The 25822-nt window shown below is 43.7% G+C and overlaps 2 protein-coding genes and 1 long non-coding RNA gene across 5 annotated transcripts in view; 1 reads left to right on the top strand and 2 right to left on the bottom strand.

Moving 5' to 3' along the window:
* MAPKAP1 (MAPK associated protein 1) overlaps window positions 1-10574 on the bottom strand; it is a 106799-nt gene extending 96225 nt beyond the window's left edge. For both annotated transcript variants that reach the window (XM_063353137.1, XM_063353135.1), the window contains exon 1: window positions 10433-10574. The gene's annotated coding sequence lies outside the window, so the exon portion shown is untranslated. The remainder of the gene's footprint in view (window positions 1-10432) is intronic.
* Window positions 10575-14328: 3754 nt separating this feature from the next.
* The window catches only part of PBX3 (PBX homeobox 3), a 113015-nt gene continuing 101521 nt past the window's right edge, over window positions 14329-25822 (top strand). For both annotated transcript variants that reach the window (XM_063353503.1, XM_063353502.1), the window contains exons 1-2: window positions 14329-14525; window positions 15491-15564. In XM_063353503.1, the coding sequence (XP_063209573.1) occupies window positions 14329-14525; window positions 15491-15564 (271 nt within the window). The remainder of the gene's footprint in view (window positions 14526-15490; window positions 15565-25822) is intronic.
* Window positions 14368-15639, bottom strand: LOC134523949 (uncharacterized). Its single transcript, XR_010073443.1, has 3 exons — window positions 15502-15639; window positions 14797-14991; window positions 14368-14505 (listed from the first exon to the last, which is right to left on the bottom strand). It is a non-coding gene; the product is annotated as an uncharacterized LOC134523949 (long non-coding RNA).

Raw genomic sequence — 25822 nt, 5'->3', positions numbered from 1 at the left:
AAAGGAAAAACTTTAAACATGAAGAGATTGGTATCTCAGGGCAGAGCACTGAACATCTGCTGCTGCCTGGTGCTTCGTGTAGGGCAACTGCTGTAATATAGAAAAAGCTCTGAGATCACATACCACACACCTGAATTCTTAAGCACTTTAACAACAGTAATTGCCACTCACCTAAAACATTTCATTCAGAGTACCTGAGTGGCCTTACGAAACAAAGTAGAGGGCAAAAGAGAAAAAAAAAAAAAAAAAAAAGAAAGAAAAAGCGCCCCAAAACACACTCAAGCTGTTATCCTATTTTACTGTAGCTGTGGATTTTTTGTTATTTTAAACTAGTTCAAGTTGGGGCTGCCTCTGAAAAGGACAGCCCCTTGCTCCTGCCTGGCCCTGCTCAGATATTCCGCCACCTCCCGAAGGCTGGCACTGTGAGACGAGCTGAATCAAAGAAGTGAGCTGCAGAAAATAACCTGGAAAGAAAAAAAATTACTAATTTTCAGGCTGATCAGTCCACCAGTGAACAGGGGTAAGAGAACCAGCACGGCCCGTGGGACACCAGGGCTCCCCTTCCAGCTGCGCTGCTCGAGGCAAAGCCCAGCCCGCGGGAGAGGGAGGCTGGGGGGGTGAGTCTGAGCTCACCGAGAGATGCAAGACCAGGCATAAATTCCAGAAGTTCCAAATCCCCACTACTTTTCTAAAAATTTGCATATCTGAGAAGAAAGCTCCAAGCGTTTTAATACCAGCTATAGAACTAAATGTGTTTATTTAGTATTTTGAACATAGAAACTACAACAAAAAAAAAATTGCCCTATCATCGCTGCTTGCAAAACTTCTGTAAGCAAGAAGAAAATACCCAAGGAAATAAATATTTTTAAATCACACAAAGCCGTATCCCATGAAAATCTGGTAAAGGCAGCTGGCGTTTTTCTGGCAGATTTTAACAGAACAAAGTTAACGAAAACATCGGACAGGCTTGTTCCAGGACCAGCAAACACTTTTCATCATTTCCCCTCTATGCTTCCAAGGAGAAAGGTCTATTCATATACAGAGCCCCATGAAGCAGCTTCTGCATTTAAATAGTTGGAAGCAAAAATAATACTGTATTTGGACTGTATTCTAGTCAAGACAAAAGCAAAATTTTGAAGGTGTATTGTAAATTGCAAACCCACCATCCCTACCAGTACCCTCCCTACCACCAAACATCAGCATCCGCTACTTACAATATTCAATAAATAGAGATTTACATTCTTCATAATTTTAGGCTTTTTTTTTTGCTCCCTTGGTCAGAAATACTGCCATTTTTTTCCCCGAGAGACCGTGTCTTTTCTGCTTTAAAAAAAAAAAAATAGACAAATTCAAAAGTATTATATTAAACAACAGACCCGGCAGCAAGAAGGAATTCAATAAAAGAATGGTAGAGAAATAAAACTGACATGCTGCTTGTTATTAATACACTACTCCTACCATACATTTTAATAAATTATGCTATTAGCTAAAGAGGCTCCATCAGTATCCTTGGAGATATTCAAAGCCCAATTGGATAAGCCCAGAGCAGCCCGCCTTGGCCAGCCCCGCCGGGCGCAGGGAGACTGGCCCAGATCTCCAGAGGTCCCTGCCAACCCTGCGCTCCAAGCTCTATTTTTGATTTCCTGACTATTTTCATTTACAGAAAGTAGGCCTGCTCTCCCCGAAGGATTTCTCGTTGTCCTCAAAGAGGCCAGAAGGCAAATATCCCACCATAAGGCAACCGTCTCCCGCCTGTAATTTACGTGTTAAAGGCCAGTGTGAGTAGGAGTGTGCGACTTGGAGAATACAGACACAACGAGGTACAATGGGTGGGTATTTTAAAAAGTGCACTGAGAATGTCCTTTAAATTTAATTATTTACACACCGCTTATTAGACAAGGCCACGCTTACCTGCAAGCAGTAAGAACTTGTTTAAATAAGCAACCGCCTTAGGCTTCTAAAAGGTCTGCAAACTCCCAATCAAAAATTACTGCTGCCCCATCAATGTGTCATATAAATGTTGGCATGTTAATTGTGTATTTATAAGATTGTTAATGGTTAGTTAATTTACCTCCCACACTATTATTGTACTTGAAATGATTTAATGTCTGCTAAGGGAGTTAACAACATGTAACAGCAGATGCGAGAATTTTACCTTTATACTCTGCACCCCGACTTCATGCTATTAACAGTCCGTGTGCTAAATTACCCAAGCTTCGTTACAATTTTACATATGCAATCACTTTGCCCATAAACAAGAACAGTGAAAGATTGCCAGAAATTCTATTTCAAACTCTGAAGTTTAATACAAACACATTTTTTCTTCCTCCTCTTCAGAATTTTCAAAAGGATACATTAAAACTCCTTTCTCGATAAATTAATGTTTACTGGAAATTCTATGAACAGTTAACACTCCTCAAAAAAAAAGTCAGAAAAGACTTCAGACCCCCAAATTCAGTTCAGATTTTTATGCCACATTTTAGCAGTCGTTACCTACACGATTCTAATCGGTTCCTCCAATAAAGGCAAAACACAGTAAGCTGGCCCAGCCCTGGTCTGAGGAACAACAACCTCCGAGAAAGTAAAAGGATTCAGAGAAGCGAAGTTGAATTCCGCAGCCCTTTACGTGAACGCCCTGAAGTCTCCACGTCATCGGTTTCAGCAAAATTACAGATACAAGACCAATTTCTAGATCTACTGAGACATGCCAGCACACCGCCTCCTCCGCACTCCTCATACCCACACATGATTATCACATCCACCTGTAGCAGATGAATTTAACAGAATTTGTGGACTTTGTCAGCATCAGCAACTTATACATTCCTCAATTATAAACAAAAAATAAGTGTTCTTTTAACACTTGCACTATATAAATATTATTGAACTATTAAATACTTTGCAGACAGCTGTCAAGCATACTCTATGTGAACACTAAAAATGAAAAGAAAAATGTGAAACCTATGCAACCTTACCCGTATTTCTGTGTGACATGACATACAGGTCAGTGTTCCCACGATATACTACTTATTGGCAAGGACCTCTCATGACCCATCACAGGTGGACAGAGCTGAATCTGCGCCCCTCTTTCTTCTTGATCTTTATTATTCGTGTGTCCTAGTGCATATTATTTAACCAGCCCCTGGTGATGGGTGCCCTCTCTCACCCTCTCCTCGCTCTCACTGCCGTGTGGCCAGTGTGCCCAGAGGAGCTGGGTCCCCCGTCAGTCTCCTGCGGTTGGGGAACCCCCTCAAAGATGTAAAACTGCACCATCAAGCGGCTGAACCACTTGCCAGGTTTCACAGGAACTTTGTGGCAAAATCAGACAGCTGGATCTCAATCTACTATTTTTATCAGAAGAATTCCTCTTCCAGGAACCCACTGCTATATTTATGGCATCTATAGACTTTCGCAGCGAGGGAAGCAAGGCTGCCATGCACATCAACCTCCGTCATAATCCAGCGTAATAATAGTAAGTAATGCAGAACGCTCTAACAAAAGATTCAGCTCCCAGTAGGTGACACAAAGGTCCTGAAAAGAGGATATGTGGTTATACAGGCTGTACCTTAAACACATCCCAACACAGCTGAATTTGAGGAGGCAACTTCACAAGTGTATCAAGTGTTCTTGTGACCCTCCCGCTTGCCTGTATTATTTGTTCAAACAACAGGAAGATTTTGCCACTTTCCTCTTTCCCCACCCAAATCCCCCCATTATATGTCCCAAAACTCAGTCTGATTTATATCCACGTGTTATCCTACATCAAGTGTCAAGGAGATATCAAAGTGAGTGTGAGATACGGGGAAAAGACGAGCTAAACACACACTTCTGATTGCCACCCTCCCACTTACCCCGCAGCCCCTACCAGCGCAGGCAGCAGTGGGCACAGCTGGAACCGCTCTGCGCTGCTCCAGCGCGGGACCACGCGGACTTGAGGGCTGCAATCACGTGCCAACCTGCTGTTACCGCTATTTCCAGAGTAAAACATCTGACCTTGAGCATGAAATAAACGCTGAGCGCAGGTTACCTTCCTTTTGAGAAAACATAGTTATTTTGGATTGAATTTTCTGGTTTGTCTTAAATACACCCGGTTGAATTTGACAAAACCCATCCCTGTCGCTGCTCAGTGGGAGATGGCACCAGTGGCGGGGCAGGACCCCAACACCCAGCCCTCTGCTCCCTGCTCCCCTGCAGGCTCCTGCAACAATTTCTGGTGGAACTGTGGACTTTGCTTCATAAAGTGAAACTAATGACGATAGGCACGTTTTCTTGCACCATCCCGTAAGGAGTTTACAGACGTGGGGTTAAAAATGTGCAGCTCCACCGAGCCCAGCCTGGTCCCCACTGCTCATCTTCTGCTAAGGACGGCTGTTCCTACAACTGCTGCACGACACTTCTCATGATGTGCTACAGCTGCTCAAAGTCCAAGAAATGTTCTCCTCACAGAAAACTTTGATATTTATGCCTTTCATGCTTTAAAATGTATCACATATAGCACACACGGAAATTTGCTCACAAACCCCTAAGTAAGCGAGTATAAATGATAAAAATCAGAGAAAGCTGTAAGCAAACTAAAAGTGTTCTGCTACAAGAAAGCTACAACTTTGAAATTCTAACAATTTTAATGGGATAATTTTAAGAATACTGCAGTTCAAATGGCTAAAAGCAGCTGTAAATTCTCCACAAAACTCTCGAGCCAATTCCTGCAAGGTTATTTTGCTCTCTAAATTATCAAAGTAAAAAGTAAGAAGCGAGAAAAAAAATGTCCTCTCTCTTATTCTGCAAAGCTGAAGCTCCTCTTTATTTTTTTTTTTATTTTTTTTTTTAGAAGAAAACATGTTTAAATTGACTGTCTCCCTTAAGGAAGTAATAAACAATTGAAGCCCTATTCAAGGTAAACAAAGCCACTCCAGACAAAGATGTAACTTCTGGAAGGTACAACCTGGATCTAAAGCAATTACAAATAATCTGCAAATCCAGCAGGCCAGGGAATTATGTAACGTTACAGGTCACCTTATCGCTCCAGGGCTTCCACGGCCACCGACTTCAACACCTCCCTGACTGCAGCTCTTTACAGCAATCTTAAAAACTAATGAAACAAATAGGCAGATTAGAATAAAGAAATTGATTTTCCCACCCCCCCCATCACACAAGCTGGAACAGGATGGTGCAAACATACTTCAAAATTTATGATTCAGGATCTATGAAATAATTTCACAGTTAACTTCTGTCTGCAATTGCAAAAGAAATGGTTCTGGTTATCTACATTTGCAGCAGCAAATAATCAAACCCCTTGAATGCCAGACAGACTCCTGTGCACGCAGGATAAAGGAAAGTGAACTGCAATATATGAAAATTCAAGTTTATGTTTCAACAAAAGCTCAAGTGCATTTTAGAATGAATACTTATCTAGAGGAGCTGTCACTCATGCTTTGGGTCCTATCATTAAAAAGGGAATAATCATTTAAAGAGGTGCTCTTTCACAAGTCAAACTGGAGTTTGAAAGTTACGATGAGAAAACACTACGTTACCCACAACTTCCAACAAATTATTTGTTGGTTTCCGGACCTGTAAATCAATCTGGCATCAGCTATGCATTTCTATATTTATGAACTGCATGGAATTTGGCTATATTTCTGTTGTCATACTAATCAGGATGCAAATTATACCAACTCCGATATTTTAATTATTGAGCTTTAGGGAAGGAGGGAGAGAATATTGGAGTATGTGTGGAAACTGTACGCTCTCCTCGATTTGTTTCCTGATCTTGTCAAATCTTCGTTTAATTGCAAACAAGTTGATTCTCAGCTAATCTGAGCTATCTTGCATCAAGATTTTAAGCAAGTAAATAAGTATAAAAAAATGCAGAGATTATAAATTAGGGCAGACAAATCTGTATCTAGACTCATGCCTGCAAAGAGCATTCTATCAATATAGTGAAATGCTAATCTCCTAATTAACAACCTAATTAGGTAATTATGGCTTTGCAGAGGGATGCCTAAATGAAATATGACAACATGGTCACCTCTTTATATGGCACCTGTGGGCCTTTTCAGCTGTCACTGCAAAGAGTGCAATATCAATTTGAACAGATGACAAAGTGTTGTCATTTTTCATTCTGATATTGTACTGAATGGTTTGGATAGAAGCAGTTTAGAAAAGCGGCATCTTGCCTGGGTTTTGCCTAATCTAAATATGTGCAAACACTTTGCTTAATTTTTAATGTCTATGATTACGCTTATTTTTCCATACTGGCTAGCAAGCACTCCCTAACACACGCATTACATCTGCAATGTCACATTGCCATGACCCACCGCACTGGAATCCCTATTACCTCATTTCACAGCATGTGTTCACAAGAATTTACTACCCAGTAAAAATATGAGTATTTGAGCTCATTTTTAAGGCTTAACTGCTGATTTTAAAATAACAAATCAGAGTACCTTTTAAATAACACATTAACATTTCTGGTTTGTTTTTATTCCTGATGAACACTCTTCCAGAAATGGGGAAGAGCAGCTGCTACCCGTGAGCGGGTGAAGCTGACTGTACTTTTGCTTGCACAAAAAGCTGGAAAGGAATACTTTCAACAATGGCACAGCACATTTACGTGGAACCATGATTTTTCGCTCATATGCCTGAAATGCTTTAAAGACATTTCATTCAGCTTTAATATCCCTAAGATGAACAAATAAAATACCTACCTCCAAAGAGGAGAATAAAGGCATAGGCTTGGACTACGCAAATATTAGACTAGAGCTTCTATTTTGGCTCTTCTCGTTGTGGTACTCAAAAGCTTAAAAAAAACCCATAAATTTTACAAACACCTATACAAACTTCAATCTTAAAAAAAAAAACACACACCAAAACCACCACCACACAAAACCCCCAGAAAATTTCAACATTTTACCTTTTTTTTTTGTCTGTATAACATTGAGAGAGATAATCTAGACCATTGAGAAGGTTGTTCAGGTTTTCCTGAGCAAGACCCACTAGCTATAGCCACGCTGCAACAAGAAAGTGAGCATGGAAGTATGACATTATTCATAAATTGCCTGTATTTTGCTCATACAGCTGCTTTGGAAAGCCTACCTGGACGTGCTGAAGCCCAACCTGACTGAAAGGTGTTTTAAGCACATAAATGTCCGCAGCCTTAAGGAGCTCTGGGTGGGCCCGGGACTTGCTGTGGCGGCAGCCGGACCGCAGGACCCCTCCGCCACACTGCAAAGTACCACACACGTCCCCGCAGGGCCTGATGTACCGTCGGGCTCAGCCAGCCCATCAGCTACCTGACTGCACCAAAAAACCCACCTGCATCTTCCTCAGCCAATTCATTAGTCTGCTCTCAAAACCTGCATACCGCCACGCAACTTTACCATCAAACTTTCAACTGAAAATAACATTATCCCTCCCCTATCCGACGCAGTTTCAGAGTTGTATTTTTAAGTTCCTGGCTTACAACAGGACTATCAGAAAAAACACATCAGCTGTCACAAACAGTATGTATTTATCTTTGCTGGATACCTTATTTTTGTAGTTTAGTCTAAACTGGAATATTTTAGTGGTTTTCAAATATAAAATAACCCTTTCTTCCTGTAACAGTTTTCCATGTATAGCTTTTCAACAGGATATCATGTTTCAGTCTTAGAAAAAAACATAACCATAGATTATCGTGACATAATCTTAAAAGGATTTTATATGAAGAGCTCATTTTGCATACATCAACAATAAGAGTATAGTCATAAATGTAGATTCTCAATCTACCTGTAAATCTGAATGTAGACTGTAAAGGAATAAAACTTACTGCAATGCAAACACTTAGCGGTAAATGGGAAATGAAAGGGATACAGAAGAAGAATAAACTACTTGAATTTCATTCTTAAAACTCTTTTGTTCTCAATGTTGATTTTTTTTTTTAATTTAAAAATAATTCCTGGGAACTTTCCTTTATACTCCCAGTTTAGTTAACCAATACTATCTCTAATTCCTGCCTACAGTTGTTCTCATCAGAGCTAATGACAGGTCAGTGTTTATTTCCTTCTTTTATATATTCTGTAGCACTTATTTATTAAACATAAGACACACCAAAACAAATAGTTTTGTGTTTGCCACTTTGTTTCAGTTTGTTGCCACTCTAGTCCTGAGTGCATGAAAATATTTTCATTCCATAAAAATGATGATCCTAATCTTATTTTTTCGTAATATAACAGGGTGCAAGCTGCTTCTGACTTCACAAATGCTCATGAGGATAATACCTACTTCAAAAACGCCTGAGACTTCAAGCCCCTTTGGGACTCTACGTCAAATGTAACTGGACTGATTCACATTTCGTCAACAATAGATGAACCTCCCTTTCCTCTGGCTTCTAATTTTTGTCTTGACAAATTTTTGGTCTGTCTCCTTCTAGAGCACACAAAACATATTCAAGGAGCTTGTTTTGCTTTGAGAGTAACTGATTTGAATACAATACTTCTCGAGCCATATGCAAACAAGGTAGGGATTAGCCTCGTGCTGTCTTGTATAAGAAACCAAGCTTATAGACAATGAATAGCTATATATTACAGTTTAATAAAGCTTCTCAGCAGACACACACGCAATTAATATAAAAAAGCATCCCAGGGTCTTTGTTAGAGGTACTGTCTAACAGAAAAGTCCTCGCTTGACCACTTCTGAAAACGGAGAACTGCTGCTAGCAAAACTTGAGACAGCAAACTCACTGTCAGGCCTCCCTCAAACATAAGGCAGTATCACAACCACCAACCTCCACGATACCAAATGATGCAATCGTCTGCAGTACCGATGTCCCAGCAAGAGCCTCCTGTGTGCTGCCAGGACTAGCACTGCTACAGTTCTGCTTCCACACCCCTACAGCCAGAGCTCACAGCCCGTCCCTTCCAGTAGTTAGAAGGGAAGAACTGGAGAAAGCCTGAGCTCTCCTTCCACCTTCCCCAGCAAGCACCACATGTCCATCTCCGACGCAAAGGGTTAAACAGAGCTGCCTCCTGGGAGATCTGCTGGTCCTGCATGGGGCTGTGCTGCTCTCGAGGGTGTGTGACTTGCATCCTGGCTATGTGCTGTCCCATTTGTCAATATAACTGGCCTTTCAATACAGGGGTCTATTTCTCATGCATGCAACTTCTGAAGGCCGGGAAAGTCTGTGCTACAGAATGCGTAACATCCAGAGCATCTGCCAAGCTGCTTCACCTGCTGAGGCCTTTGCTCATCAAAAGGGAAACCTACAGAACAACTCAGCTGTCAGACACATTTGTTATTTGTTTCAACTGGGTGAAACAGTTAAACCAATAAACAGATAATGAAAGTGTGTAATAACAAAGACCTGAAAGATGACTAAGAAATTTACTAAATTGGTTCTAATTCACTGCTTCAGTTATTTCTGTACAAGTCTATATGTAGACAATGATCTCAATTTTTTTAATGTAACCCAAAAAAGTGTCCATGAACAGATTTGCTCTGAATTTGAAAAAATAACTGGGAGAGTTCAATTCCCAGCTTTGCATCTACGTGACAATCCCCTGAAACCTCAAATCATGCAGAGCAGACTCAGAAAATCCAAGCTTGGCTCTAGCATTTCTTGTTTCTATAACCACTAAGCTTTCACTAACACTGAAATCAATCTGTTGTATCCCCTGGAAACCCCTTCTCGCTCCCTCACCACTATTCCTGCAGTGAGACTAGTTCTGATCACCGCTCACTGCGCACATGAAAAAACGAGAACACAATCCAGCAGCACACTCAAGTGTGACCACCCTAAAAGCGCTCATCTTGCAAACACCCGAGCCTCCGGAACAGTAACCTGCAGGCTGCAGAAGCAGCCGAGAGATAAAAGTTATGAAGTGGTCAGTCAGTGGTGTGGATGGCATGACCCCACGGCACACCACGGGCCTCCAGCCTCCGTCAGGCGCGGAGCGCTCCCAGTGGAGCCCCTGGGGTCCCCTTCCCTCTCTGCCTGCTCTGCCACAGGCCCAACTCAACAATTTTTAGCTGCACGGTCCACTTACCTATTTTTCCCCTCAAACTCTGCTATTTAACCTGTTCTGTTTATCCAGCCGTAGCTCGCCCCGCTCCGCCGAGGCCGCTGCTCCCGCCTCGGCCCTCGGGAAGGGCAGCGGCAGCCGGGGCCACAGCACTGGGGGCGGCCCCGGGCCCGCGGACCCTCCGCGCATCCCCCCAGCGCTACAGAGGCTCCCGCTTCGCCGTAACACCTTGCTTCACCCCGCGGATTTACCACACGCTTTTATTGGAAGAAATAAAGGAGGGGTCACAGCACGGAGCGCCGCTACCTCGGTCGCCCAGCCCCAGGAGAGCCGCCAGACCCGCTGCCGGCCGGTACCGGGTAGGCACCGCGCAGCCGGGCCCCGGACCGCCCCTCTGCGACACCCGCCGGGGAGAGGGCCCCGCACGCCTCCACACTTACAGGCTTCGCCGCCGCGCCGCTCCGCGGGGCCGGGCCGGGCGCCGCCTCCTCCCCCGCCGCCGGGCCGGGGCAGCCGCTTCCGGGGCCGGAGGACGCGGCGGTACGGGGAGCGCTGGGCCGCGCCGCCGACCCGGAAGCACCGCCTCCGGAAGTGACGACGACGCCGGCGGCATGGCCGTGCGCATGCGTGCGGGGGCGCGGCGGGCTGGGAGCGGTGGGGCCGTGAGGGGCCGCGGGCCTTGGAGCGCACCGCGCCCGGTCCCGCCGCACGGTCCCGGGCAGGACCCGCCGGTGCCGCCAGTTCGGCACCGCGCGCGCACGGAGCGACCTGCTCCTGAGAGCGGATCCGCCGCCGGGAGCGCGGCACGCGCTGCCTTATTCCGCGACGCGCTTATAACTGCTAAAGTCCTACAGTTAGTAACAGACTTCAACAGAAACAGTCATAACATCTCTCGAAACGTGAGTTTCTAATGAGGAAAAACTGCAGCAGTTACAGCTGTCAGCTGTGCTGTTCATTACAAATAAAGAAACAGGGTGCTTTTCCGACTGAGGCCAGATACCAGGTTTATCTCCAAATTCGCTAGATTTTTTTTATTTGAAACACCGTGGGATTTGTATTTATTTTGTGGTTTTAAACCAAACCTTCCAGACAGCGCTCAGTATACAGGCATAATAAAGGTAACTCTTGCAAAAGAGAGTAATTAACTGTACCAGCAGTGCCTAAAGCCCCGGGGAGTGTAGTGCTGGGTTCCAGCCAGCCTCCAACCCCACAGCAGCCGCACTGGGGCAGCGACTGGCACCCAGGGCTCCTGCTCCTTTGGGTGTCTGTAGCTGCGCGTTTGTATCATACCTTTAGAGACCTGCTGGTGCAGACATCTTTGCAATCTCCTGTGGAAATAATGAGACGATATTGGTTAATTCCTCAAGAAGCCATGATCCCGCAGTCTGAATAGCTGTATGCGTCGGCAAAAAGCAGCCTTTAAAGAGGACGGTACAGGAGGACAGGGCAGAGCATGCCACAGAGCACACCGAAGGGATATGCCTTTGATGTTGTGGAGAGCAGGTAATAACGGCTGGCACCAGTGGCTGAGTGATGGCCCGGAGCTGAAACTGCTCTGGCAAATGGCAGGTGATGGCAGCGGAAGGCCATGACCAGGAGGCACAGCGGAGCAGAGCGCCATTCTCCAGCAGCCATCTCCTGATGGAATGACTTGACTTGGCCTGATAAACAGGTAGAAAAAATAACCCAGAAGAGCAGCTTTCTGCTGATGTGGTGAGGCAAACGAGGTCACCATGGGACAAGATGAGTACTGGAGCTGGCACAGGGACACACCGTCCCTTTTGTTTCAGTGCCAGGCAGCCAACAGAACTGTGACATCTCTTCCAGGAAACCTTGCCCTGAGCGGACAAATGCAAACTGATCTGTGAAATATTCAAAATAATAGCAATAAAAAACATCTTGGGAGTAGCATTCTTAATAAGGCTTGATGACACTAAGAACGCATTTGCTCAGACCAGAAAATGGTACAATAATCAAGATGGAAGATAATTAGAATTTGAATGAACATGCTAATTGCTTGGAGGGACAGTAAAAGCTTAGTTATATTAGCCAGAAGTAATCCACAACAGTTAAACGTAACCCCTGTGAGACATGGTTAAAGGTTCCAAACCAAACAGATGACACCCAAGTTACAGCCCTGAGCGAAGGTACGGTGATGGTGATGTCAGCTGTGATTGAGAGAAAGGCAAGCGGAAGCCACAGAGAAAGATTGAGAGTTCTGTTTTATCCGCGCTGAGTCGGAGTTGTCAGACATACATCCACGAAATGCCAGAGACGAGGATGAGTTTTTACTTTTTGACATGACTTCTTCCAACTGAAACTGGCCATCACAGATAAAGCACGTATAACAGATTAAATACCATTTTAATTGCTACTGTGGCTCTGTCGCCATGCTACAGGTGGTTTTCCGTTCCTTGAGAGGTCTCTGTAGCAATACTTTTGTTACACACTATTCAAGATGTGACGAAAATTGATCAGAATTAAAGTCACTTCTATATATTTGCATGGGGCAGGTGTTCTACATGAGAACAATTGGGGAGGAGGGGGTAATGCTCCAAAGATAACCTTGTTATAGAATGAAGTCTTAATTATTATTGATATCTATTTTTTTCTCGTTGCATTTTTGGCAGTCTATGCATATAATCAAAAAGATAGATGTGAAATAAAATTCTAGCTTCCGAAACGCCACCCTGTAAAGCCCAGCTCACTGAGCTGGCAGATCTTCTCCGCAGCCTCTCTCTTCCTCACAGGGCTTGTCCGCTCATGGCACAGCCACACGCACGACACCAAACAGACCACCTCCAACCGGGCCCGGGGCTTCTCCATCACACTACCGGGACAAGGCCAGCCTCCCAGCGACACCCGGGGGCCGCTCCCGCACCGGAGGCCCGGTGCCCGATACTCCCAATCAGGCCCGGCCTCGCTGAGAGAAACCACCAGGCCTCAATCCGCTGGGTGTTACCATAGCAACGGGCGGGGCGGAGCGCCGTTCCCCCCCCCGTTCCTCCCCGTACCACCTGACCGTTCGAACGGCCCAATCACAAGTTTCTCAGCCGGCGGGGGGGCGGGAGCGCCACCTGATTGGCCGGCTGTTCCTCCCTCCGCGCGTTGCCATTGGCCGCCGCGCCCGCCGCTCTCAACACCCGCCCGCCCAGCATCCTCCGGGAGAGCCGCCGCCGCTCGGCCCGGCGGGAGACGGACCCGTGAGGCGAGCGGCGGCGGCGGCGGCGGCCCCGCCTGGCGGGGAGGGCCGGGGCGGGGCGGACGCCCCGCCCCGGCCCTCCCCGCCAGGCGGGGCCGCCGCGGGGCGTGGTACGGCGGGCTACCGCGTCCCCTTTTCGCGCGGCGGCCGCTCTCCTCCTTCACAGGGTGACACGTCCGCGGTGAGTGAGTGGCGTTGGCAGGCTGTCAATCCCTCACCGGAGCGGCCATCAAACACCATAAAACACACACGGGCACCGGGCGGCGGGGCTCATAAATTCCAGCGGGCTGAGAGATTTTTTTGCACATTGCTTTGCAGAGAGTGTGTAATTAATTTTTTTTCCTCTTTTTTTTTTTTTTTTTAACACTTCTTTTCCCCCCCGTTATTTCCGCTCTTTTCTTTGCACAAGTTCAAACTTTTGATTGCTGCCGTTTTACCCCCGTTGCACAGACTTGGGATCATTTGTTATTTTTTTTTTTTGGGGGGGGGGAGGGCGATTAATTTTTTTTTTTTCCCCCTCTGTGATTGTGTTTTCTTGGCTTTTTTTATGTTGCAATTTAGGGGTGGGGGTGTTCGCCTGGTTTGTTGTGGTTTTTTGCTGTTTGCCACCCTCCTAACTTCTTAAGGATTTCAAAGCGAGGTTTTTTTTGTGTTTTTTTAATTTTTTTTTTTAATTTTGCCTTTTTGCCAAGAAGATTTTTGGACAAGTGGGGAAAGACATAAAAAGCAACAATAAATATAATTATAATAATAATAATAATAAAAAAGCTTTGGAGGAAGATTGTACCAGGAAAACTGCAAAGAAACCTTATCAACTCATTTATCCAAGCCACAAATATGATGATGATGAAAGAAGATTGTAACTAAAGAAGAGAGTGATTTACTGCACTGGGAAGGAGAAGAGAGTGGAATAAACAGCTGAGATCCGGTCAAAACACAAATACTTATTTTTTTTTCGTTGTTGTTGTTGTTTTGTTTGGCTTTCCCCCCCTCCCTCCCCCTTTTCCTTTTCTCGGTGTGTGTGTGCGAGAGCGCGGTCCGGACTCCGGGACTGAGACCGAGGGGGACCGCGGCCGCCCGGCGCTCTCCCTCCCGCCGCCCGCCGGCCCCGCGGCCCGGGCCGCCGCCGGAGCCATGGACGATCAGTCCCGCATGCTGCAGACCCTGGCCGGCGTCAACCTGGCCGGGCACTCGGTGCAGGGGGGCATGGCCCTGCCGCCTCCCCACGGACACGACGGGGCGGACGGCGACGGCAGGAAGCAGGACATCGGCGATATCCTCCATCAGATCATGACCATCACTGACCAAAGCCTGGATGAGGCACAAGCAAAGTTGGTTTCGTCTAATTAAACCTTGTCTTTTTTTTCTTTTTTTTTTCTTTTTTTTTTTTTTTGGTGTGTGTGTGCGTGTGGTTTTTGTTTCTCTCCTTCCCGCTCCTCCGCGGAGACCCGGAGTCTCACAATTTGAGCAACTTCTTGGTGCCGTAGGAGAAATTGCCAGCAGCCGAGGCAGAGCCAAAGTTGCTATTTAATGTTTGTTTGGTTTGTTTTTGTGTTTTTGTTTTTTTTTTTTAAATAGATATAATAATAAATATAGACCCACGCGATGCTTATGCCGTCGCTCGGGAGGCTGTGGCTGGTCCCTGCCCGTTCCCGTTGGACGCTGTCCGGTGGACACCGGCCCCGCAGCCGCTGTCTGTCCGTCCCTCAGTCCCTTGCAGCGCAACTTTTCCTCTTTCTTTCTTTTCTTGTCCCCCGAAGTGGGCGGCAGATGAATTACAAACCTGACAAGATACTGCTGCAGGGAGGGGTGGTGTGGTGTGTGTGTTTAAAAAAAAAAAAAAAAAAAAACAAACAACAAAACAACCCACAAAAATTTTAAATCACAATAAATACAAAAAAAAACCCCAAAACCCCAGTGTTAACTCTGCACACACCCCCACCCACTCCCCTTTCAAATATCCTTAATAAATCAGTTATAATATCGCAGGACCGATCGTAGCGGGGACAAGGGGGGGGGGTGGGTGGGTTGATTTATACCCCTCGGTCGGGCGGTATTTGCACCAAGATAATTTGGTATAAAAGACGGAATGAGGGAAAAGAGAGACCCGGAGGCTGCCCTCCCCTGCCGCCCCCCCCCCCCCCCCCCATCGCCCGCTAGCCCCGCGGCCCGGCGCCGGGAGCCACCGGCCGGTGGCTCCCGGCGCCGGGCCGCGGGGCTGGCGGGCAGGGAAGGAGGGGAAGACGCCATGTTGCTGAAACGCCGCGTTAACCGCTTATACTCTCCTCTCTTTCAGAAAACACGCACTGAACTGCCACAGGATGAAACCCGCCTTGTTCAGTGTCCTCTGCGAGATCAAGGAGAAAACAGGTAAGGGCCGCCCGCGCCGCCGCAGCCATCTTGATCCCTCCTTCCTTCCACCCGCCGCCGGCCCCCTCACTCGCCCCTCACGCCGCCGGACCGGGATGGCGGGTGTCCTGACGAGTGGGATCCCGCCCCGCCGAGCTGAGGGGACCCGCCGGCCCGGTTCGGCCCGCCGGCCGGGCCCGTTCAGGCTGGTTCGGTGTGAAATGGCGCGGTGGAGGGAGAATCCCCCCGCCGCTCTCCTCACAGCCCCGGGGGATGCCCCGCCAGCGCTCCGGCTGCCTTTTTTTTTTTTTTTTTTTTTACCCTCAGGACACTTTGCAAAATACTTGTCAGATCTGTGTTACCTCACATCGTTTTAAATATTTTTTTTTTTTTTTTTTTTTTATTTCCCCCCCGCACGCACAATAAACTTTGTGAGGGTGCGCGCTGCCCGGGTTTGGGGGGAGCGGAGCTGAGCCCCTGTCAGCGGAGCAGGGGAAGGGACCTCCAGGGAGACCCTGAGGAAGGAAGGACAGGCCGAGAGATGGATGCTTTGACCCCAGACTTGCGTAGAGCGCGGCGAATCTTGGGTTGCTCTTGGGCGATGATGTTTTTAAATGCCAAAAATTGTCATCTCAAAAGTGCAAAAAATATGTTTGTTTTTTTTTTTTTTTTACATTTACGTGACACTAATAAACTCCGTGGTTTTCTTGGAGGCAGCTTAGGGGATTTTTTGCAATTTTTTCACATCACTGAATTTACAGACAATTATTTTCTTTTTTTAAAGAAGAAAATTTGCAAAGTATTCTGCTTTGCATTAAGAAAATAATAACATTTATTACGATCTGGCTTTAAAAATAAATATATGCATTGGCTGGCTTTTTAGCTGTATTTGATATTCAATCACATTTCCCGTAATTGCACCCCAAAAAAATAAGCCTAGACGAAAAGAACAAACGTGAAATCATTGCAAATCTCAGCTGAGAAGCCTAAAAGTGCACAGTTCTCAGTAAATTATGGTGCTTTATGTCCAAGGGTTTCTTTGCTACCGGGGATCCACTTCAGTTTCTGCTGACAGCTAAGCACTAGGGTATTGACTGCGTTGTGAATATTAAGATTGATTCTGCTTTATATTGCATTATATTACCCGGGATAAGGGGAATGATCCCCCTTCTGCCCTCCCTCCCCACCTACCTACGTTTTGCCTCGGTCAGCTCGTAACCCCTTTCCGTCCTCCTTCGGCTTGTGTTTGTTTTCTGCCTTTCCCTAAACTTTTTGTCTGTCCTGCTCTGGACCCAGCCAAGCAACTTGCCCTCGATGTTCAGACATTTTGCAGCAGGCAGATTTCAATTAAGGAGGCAGGCGTAGGTCCTGCGATCACTTTATTTGCAGAGGGCTTAGCCTCACTGTTTTGAAAGGAAAGTATAGTCAACCACATGTCAGAGGTGAGCTGCGAAGAAAAACCCAAGTCCTTTCAGCAGCGGGGATTACTGGCAGAGGGTGTTTGGTGAGGCCACCGCCGTCTTGGAGGCGAGAGGGAACCTGACAAGAGACTTTGTGGTCTGAAACGTTTCGGGGTGTTTCGGTGGTAACCTGTAAGTTGGGATCCTGCCTTTGTGCTGCAAGTAGTCGAGCCAAGTTTGCAAGTTATCTCTTTTGTGAAATCGCAGAGAACCAACAAACAGTGAAGGCGTCCGCCTGCCCAAAGGCGAGATCCTGCCAGCCCCGGCAGCACAGGAGGGACAGGATTAATGCACCGGGTGATTGATGGAGATGAATCCACACCCCCACCAAAAACTGTTCCCGGAGGGGGACCTTCACTCGGGGTCTCCCAGTTGAGACGAAAAGTCTGTGTAGGCTTCAGTTGGCATGCTAAAGCAAAAAAACCCCGTGAAAGTAAATTCTTGCATATTTTCTGTAAGGTCTTTTCGTAGGAAACAGCTCAAACAATTCTGAACTGGAAGGGTGAACGATCTGAGATGCAATTAAAGCAGAGGGTCCCCCCCTTCTCCCGCTGGTACTCTGCATTGTCTTGTAGTCGGAGGAGTACTTAAATCTGCCTGCAACTGGGTCATGTGCCGGTATTTAATTCTTTTTAATCAGAACCAAAGTTTACCTGCTGTTGGTAGTGGGAATTGCCGTGGTGGCTTTATCGCTACCTTTTTCTGTGAGGAGGACCAGAGGTGAGGAGGGAGGCTGTAGCCTATACATAAAGTGTAATAGCAGTCACGTCTGTTCTTAAATAAGTAATGCAATAGTTAAGTAATTTTTGTATTGAATTATGTATTTTTTTATATTTTAGTCGTTTTCAGTACCATCAGCGAGGACTTTGTGAGACTGGTTGTGAGAGAACACGTAGAGGAATCCTCAGTTTAGATAGAGCAACTCTATCACTTTCCTGCAAGGGTTAATGAATGCATCACATTTTTAAAAGCCTCTCTCTCTGTCTCACTTAGGGTTAGGAGCTGAAGATTTTTTTTTTTTTCCCATATGAGGTGTTTGCCATGTACAAAGCAAATCACTGAGCTTACTGAATTTAGCCTGACATTTCTTTTTTAACATTTTAAAAAGTGCTGCATAATACATTTAAGAGCTTTACAGATATTAATAGATATGTGCATTCTTAGAGGCAACCACAAGGTAGCATGGTTTTCATAAAGAAACTGCCACTTATTTCTTTAATTAGTTCAAAGAAAAACGATACCCAAAGTTCTACTGAAGCCGCTCTAATCAAATATGAAGATAAGCAAGTGAGAGTCGATTGACTCTATTTTGTTCTATTTCACCCGTTCTCTGAGGTGTCGCTTGGAAGAGTTAAAGTTGCATTCTTAATGCGCACTCACATCTGTTGCATACCTGTGTAACAGTCTGTCTCCTTACGCGCCTACCAGTAGGAATCAAAAACTGATTTGCGCCTTTGTTTTTTTAAACAGCTCTTTTTTTACTGACTAAAAATCCTTCAGATTTGTAATGTGATTAAGCCTACATTAGGGCGTTGCTATACCTGAGGTACTGGTTATTCTCATGGAGATAGAAATGAAAATACATTAATTCTTACAGTTTTAAAATGGTTAGGGAATTGCAATTATTTCCCAAAGGAATAATGTATTATCAGGTCCTGGATTGTGTTGATAGATGATTTGAGGTTTTGTCTTTAAAAATGATTTTTATAGAGAGGAGCACACGTTTATAAAAATGTCTGAATGCAAGTGCGTATATGCGTACACGTATACATTTATTTATTTCTGTAAGTCCAACACAAACAATGATAGCTGCCAACCAAACCCTAATTTACTGTCACCACAAACCCTAAATAGCATTCATTTACTAGTAAAGCCTAATGGCATACATGATGGTTTGCCAGATTTGTGGCCTTTGTGAGGCTTATAAGCAGGACTGACTTGGGAAGATCATAAAACTTAATGAACTTCTCGACTGCAGGAGGTGTCCGCAGGGGAAGAGAAAGGCCTGCTTGGCTGGTTGGGCTGGTTGAACTATTTTTTATGTCTAAAGAGAGAGGAGGAAAATGTTCATTAAGAACCTTCTCCCCTCATGCAGAATTTTGTTTTAAAGAATGGAAAAAAAAAAAAAAGTATGAAAACCAGACAAATAGTGACGTTAACCGCGGGGTTAATTTCTTGCTGTTCCCCATGTAAGCTAAAACCTTTATTTTTATTGCTACAACTGTAAATAGCCATACGATGCCATTCGGATGATTAAAGTGCTGTATCGTGCCCTTACTTGCTGCAGTGTGCAGTGCTCCTTATTGATGAAAATGGCCCAACTCTTTTAGGAACGCCCCTTGTCAATATGCTGCAAAATCTGTAAACTGCCTGTTAGGTAACTCTTGTGAGAAGGACTTGCTTTTTGCCTTGTCTGCTGGCAGAATTTGAAAAAGTTAACCCCTTTCTTCACTGCGATTGTTTAAAAATGGAAGCACAGGACTCTTCCTTTGCATTACACAAATTTCAACTTTTCAGTGTTTATAAACTATTGTTTAGTGCCAACAACTCGCAGAAATATATAATAAAATACAATCCTAGCAATCCTGTCTGAACATTAAAGGATTCAAATTGAACAATGAAATGGCACTGATAGCATACATATATATACATGTATATGTGGATGTATGTAGGTATGTATGTTAGCTCTTCTGTAAATATCAGCTGTGATGTTATTGTTATTCAGTTGAGCTATTTAAAATATTTATGTGCCGTCCTGGGTTTTTTTTCAAGCTGCTAAATATATATTTTTGATTTACCCTGACTATGTAAGGAAGTAAGCATTGTGTATTTTATGTGCGTACATCTTTTCTTCAGTTTAAGTTGTTTAGCTTTTGTTTCCTTTCACATGCTTCAGTATCCAAGATTTTTCACCGAACCATTGGTTATACTTTTGAATGTTGTTTTTTTTTTTTTTTTTTAATTGTCAGCAAATGTATTACAAACGATGATGTGCAGTAGAATGTTAGGTCATTTACACTGTCCTTATGGCAATGACATTGCTTTTCTTCATAAATCTCCTACTAGGAAAAAATAAATTGAATAAAGTATCTTGATTGTCATTTGGTCATCTGTTCCAAACACATTCATTACCAAAATTCTATCTCTTTGCTGGGTTTCTGACACGGTACTTGTCTGGATAAGAAAACAGGCGGCTTTGGTGATTATTTTCATTAGATAAATTCATGTTACTTTGTCTTACAGAACCTGTAACTACACAGTACCTTTAGACATTACCATTGTTGGTGCTCCTTGCTATATTTAAATAATAATCTTCACGTTGATTACCAGGATCTGTGTTTCTAGATTTTTTATTTTTTTTTTATTTAATTTCCCCTCCCCATAAAGGATAAATTTGGACCTACTTGTCAATACTAATTTAAGTAGGAGCAGGGATTTATTTTATTTTACAGCTATTTTTCAAGTCCTTAATTTTATTTTTTAATTTGACACATTTGCTTGCTTATCTGAAAATACTACATGATACGAGTTACTGTGTGGTGTATTTTAGGATGCTTGTTGTAAGTTAAGGAATTTTTGCATTCAGAGATAAATTATTATAATAGCATGTAGTGAATGCAAAAGAGGCCTTTTTTTTTTTTTACAGGATTTAACACATTTATCAAGCTCTATTCCTACAGCTTTCAATGAAAAAGTTGTATGATATGGATATTATGCTGTCTTTTTTCAATTTAAATACTGATTTGTGTGAAACATTAATATAATGATATTTGCAGTCTACCGTAGACAAATATAAGCAGAATTAGACATACTAAATTGTTACAAATGTAACACAATATTTAAATACATATGAAGGCTACATTAATAATTATATTGTAGAGCGTGAGAGAGTCCGGTTTGTATCTGTCCTCAATTTTTAGACTGCTTTTCAATTCCTTGCACATCATGCATATGACGGTTCGATGCATATTTTTATGAATAGCAGGAATGAATACTGAATCCGTGCACTAGTGAGCCCAAATCAGCGGAGCCCGAGTGGAGTTCTCCCGTCCTGGTATCATTGGTAGAATTAGATGTAGCTGTTTGTATTCCCTGAATTGACACCCTGAGAAGAATGCTTTGTTTGTTTTCTCAGCAGTCATGTTTAATGCTATTCGCTTATCAAGGTGATCAGCATGGTTCAGATAACACATGCCTGACACAGCCTGCCTTTTTTCACCATCGTGTTGACCTTTTGTCACATTTGCTTTTCTCTGGTAGGCAATTCATGTCTTTAAGTATGAATGGAGTAAATAATTCACATCAATATTTAATATAAATTATTAAAGTTTCTGTCAGCTCTTATAGTTCATGCTTTTATAAAGTTGGAGTAGTTCATCAGCCAAACAGATGAATTGTGCTTCTCAGCTGGACATTAGAGCTCCTCCATAATGCTGTCTTTACACTGGAAGTAAACAGGGAATTAAATATGAAAGGAAATGAAGCCTGGTACTTGATCTCTATATATTTTTCAATAATGCACATTCTTTAGGAAGGCTCAAAGTACTAGATAAATATCCATCGTAATTTATTTTGTTATTCCCATACTTTTTTTTCCCCTTCATGTTGTTGCAAACAGAAATGTAGAAAATCCCACTGACCCCGGTGTTTTCTTCTACTCTTTGTTATTAGCTTTCCTCAGTGCTCCAGCCCCCGTCTTGGGTTTAGGGTGGGTGTACTGGTGTTGGAGATTTTGGGGTTTGGGTGGTTTTTTTTTTTTCCTTAGGGTTATTTTCTGGTTTTAAAGGGTGATGGTGAGTACTAAGATGATGAAGTTTCAGGGTTTTTTTGTCCTTGTTTATAAATTATAGTTTATATTTTGTGAAGTGACCTGTGATTGAAAGTAGATTCTGAAAATATTTTTGAAAGAAGAAATGGTCTGATGTCTGATTGTAACAGCTATAATGTGTCTATTGCTTCAAGAATTGCATAAAAATAGCATGTTTTGCATAAAAGCGTATAGTAAAAATCATTATGCGCTTACTTTAATTTTATCCCATTTTAGGTATTTTACTTCAAATTCTTTTGTTACCGATCAGTTCAATGCATGTTGCACAGTCATATGAACTTGTAACAATATATGAATCACTGAATATCATGCGTCCTACAAATCAGTCACTGGGGAAGGGGGTGGGTTTGTATCATGTGTTTACAGGTCAAAACCTTTTGCTGTACTTAAGTCATGCATCAACATTTAAAGCTAATCTCTCATTCCTCATTGTCCAGCAGGTGGCTTTTTCATATATTATTTAATTTATAATTATTTATTGTAAGTGGAAAATGGAATTTAATAATATTATCCTGATCGCTTTTTTTAGAACAACGGTTTTTCAGTGTATCCTGTTGTATATGATAGGGTCAATGAAAGCATCTAGAGATCTTCAAGTATACAATTTAAATTAAGATTCTAAACAGGCTTTACAGATGCTGGTAACTTTGGCAATTATCATTTTGTTTGGTGAACAGTAGTAAAACAGTGTGCGGTAAAAGTGTTTAGAGAGAGAGGATAAATAAATTGAACAGTTTTGCAATGCAAAGTGGTTTGTGGTGTTTTTGAGGATTTCTTGGCTCTTGCTTAACTGCTATTGTGAAGCCTGGAGCAGATTTTCCCATTGCTAATGCCCTAGAAGTATTAATTCACTTTGATATGCTAATTAGAGGGCATTATGCAAGAAATGAGATTAAGTGGCAGCATGAAGCCATTTGCCTGTCAGTAAATTGAGAGCTTTAGCATCAGGAGGAGCTTTGTTTTTTCTGAGTTTCTCTTGGTTTTGCATATAAATAAAATTGATTGAAAGGTCTAGAGAAGCTTCTAGAACATTGGTGGTTCTTTTTCTCCTTCTATGATTATTTAAACTTCATGTTAAAGCCTTTCTGTGAATATTAATTGATCTAATGGGAGATACTGAACATGAAGAATTTCATTGTATTCTCAGTTACTGTATCTTAACAAAAGGAAAGTATTAGAATTCTTTGTGTCATCTGATTTTTGTGGTATTATTTTAGATATATCTTACAGCTTTGTATTATAACCTCTCTGACTGCTAACTGCTCCTGTGCCGAGAACTGTATCTGCGTGGAGGTATTTTTGCCAGTTCTGCTGGTTTTGGGATTGGGATAATGAGGGTCTGACCAGCTGAAGTCAAATGGTCGCCTCGGATTCCTGGCCGATGGGGCCTCGGACATTTATCACCCCCACTCACTCCCAGCATTTCCCATCATTTCTTATGTAAATCACACGTATATTTTCCTTCATGTAGGAAGGAAGGGTTGTAATATTGACCATAGATTTTATTCAACTGCCAGAAACTGCGTTAAAGTAACATTAAGGGATTGACTTACAGTCATAAGAGCGAGGAAATTTGGAGTTAATAGTTAAACTCTGCCCTTAACTCAACTCATTGAACCTATTTATTAGAGCATATATGATACGTAAGATCACTGTGCTGAGACCTCTGCAGTATTAGGACGCTCCAGGATGTCTCAAAGACTAGAGTTTCTGATTTAGTTCAAAATTTCCTGGTGTTTTTTTTGTGTGTATGTGTGGTTTTTATTCAGCCTCAGAGTTGCTTTACTACAGTTTTGTGGTTAGTTTTCTTTTTATACTACTATTTAAAAAATATCAGAGAAGTAATTCTGGAAACTGAACAAAAATTTATCAAAAAATAAAACCAAAGCAGAACCGACCCAAGCCTCTCTAGTCCTCTTTGCCTGAGTGCCTGCAGAATGTTTGCTGTTTGTGTGCCCATCTCCTCCACAGATCGTTGTCGCAAAGTCAATCAGGGGAGTAGTGCTGGAGTGACAGTGCTTGTTATGAGCCCCAATAGTTATTTAAAAGAAAGGAAAAAGGATAAAAAAATGCCCCAGAGCTCCGTGCGGGGGCTGTTCATGCTAGATGCACATGCTCTCCCTGATCCTGGCAGCTGAAGTCTATCACTGTTGGGAAATTTTTAACATGAACCACATAAGACACAAACCACCGCGGTTTCCCCGAAGCCACAGGGGTTTTCACGTCAGCGCAGGACAACTGGCACGTGCGCTGCGGGTCCCTGCCCGCTGTCCCCTGCCCTCAGCACCCGCGGGAGCTGCGAGCCTGCTTCATCCACCCTCCCTGCCCTTCGTCAACAAAGGGTCTGTAGCGTCGTTTTCATTTCAAGCATGATGTCCCTGGTTGGCCTTAGTTCCCAACAGCTGCTGAACCAAAGAATCTGATCAGGAATTTATAACCTGAAAACTTTAGCTATCACAGTGAATTTTGATACTGTCAAGAACAAAACAGCACCTGAAACTGAAAAATCAGTTCTTCTCACAGAAAGCAAAAGCAAGCACTCTGGTCTCCAGCTGCTAATTCGGAGTTTCAGAGTCTTGAACAAAAGAACTAAATAATGGAAGTGTTCTGTGGCCAGCCTTCACTTCCTCAGTACCAGTAGACCCCGACATGAGATGAGGGTGCTGGAGATGAAAGCCTGGCATTTCTGTGTTTGAATCCTGCTGCTGCTGTTGGCTTGGGAAGGGAAAGCCTTCCTCCACCCCAGTGAGGAGGGACGTGGTGACCTCGGTGGGGGGGCCACCATGGCTCGGCCACCATCTCACTGGGGGTAATGCAAGAGCGTGCTTTTCCCATCTTAAAAATGAGAGTATTCTCTGTCAGATTTTTTTGTGACAATTGCATCAAGTTGGTGCTATGTGTTGCAAAGGAATCATTTTATCAAGTATTTGGTGTAATTAAAATTGGTACATAAGTAATCTATTAGCACTATTTACAGTATCCACTTCATTCCAATCACTGTGAGCCTAAGTGGAGTCTTACCTCCTGGAGATGAAGAGATTAGGCTTTCCTTAGACTTCTCCTTTTCTTGGCTTTAATTAGGAATGTTTGTTTTTTTAATTCATGGTTAGACCTCTAGCAAAAGGGTATCGGGGTTTTCTGACTTGGTAGTTAGTTTGCTTAGCACAGAAAGAGACTGTTTGCTCACCGTAGATGGGGATCGCTGCTTTTCTTCAGCGATAGCTGTTCACAGGCAGGATGGCACACTTGAAAGGGTATTTAAAGCATGCTTTCATATATTTGTTGATTAAAGAAGGAAGTGTGCTTTTAGTGAGGTTTGTAATTACAGAACACCCAAATGTTTGCTTATTTTCTTTCATGTGAGATCCTGGTGGCATGATTAACTGTCACTAGTAAGAACAAGTTACACTAGATTGTGCAATGATTCTTATTTGACTTCAAGGATGTATTTATTACCATTTTTGAACAAATTATACTAACATGAAAAGTTGTGGAAATGATTGTGCACTAGATAAGGTGATACATTACAGGAGTGGTTGGGTTTATGGAGCTTTATGCCGAGGTTTTCTCAGAAATTATAGCACAGTCCTGTCACTATAAAACCCGGTGATACAGTTGGTAATAACGTGCAGTGGAGGTATTTTTAGGATTTCACTTGTTATTCAAATAGAGTGGGAACTGTCAGTTTTTCTACCTCGTATTTCTTTCCTTTGTTGCACTGGGTGAAGAGGGGAGCAGGGAAGGAAAGCCCGGGGGCGGCGGAGCCGGGGCCTGGCTGTGGGGTCCCGCAGTCCTGCTGGGTCCCGCGGTGCCACTGGCTCCTGGGCTGCGGGGCTGCTGAGGTTGGGGCACTGCGGGTGCTCCCTGGGCGCCTAGTGCTCACGCGGGACAGCGGGGGAAATTTTGCCTTCCATACGCAGCGGAGGGATTTTTTTGTGAATTATTTCTTACTTCCTCTCCACTTGTTAGGGCAGTGACGTGATATCGATAT

Source organism: Chroicocephalus ridibundus, chromosome 15 (genome assembly GCF_963924245.1).
Source record: "Chroicocephalus ridibundus chromosome 15, bChrRid1.1, whole genome shotgun sequence".
In the NCBI taxonomy this organism is placed as follows: domain Eukaryota; kingdom Metazoa; phylum Chordata; class Aves; order Charadriiformes; family Laridae; genus Chroicocephalus; species Chroicocephalus ridibundus.
This window is presented reverse-complemented; position numbering and strand designations above follow the sequence as displayed.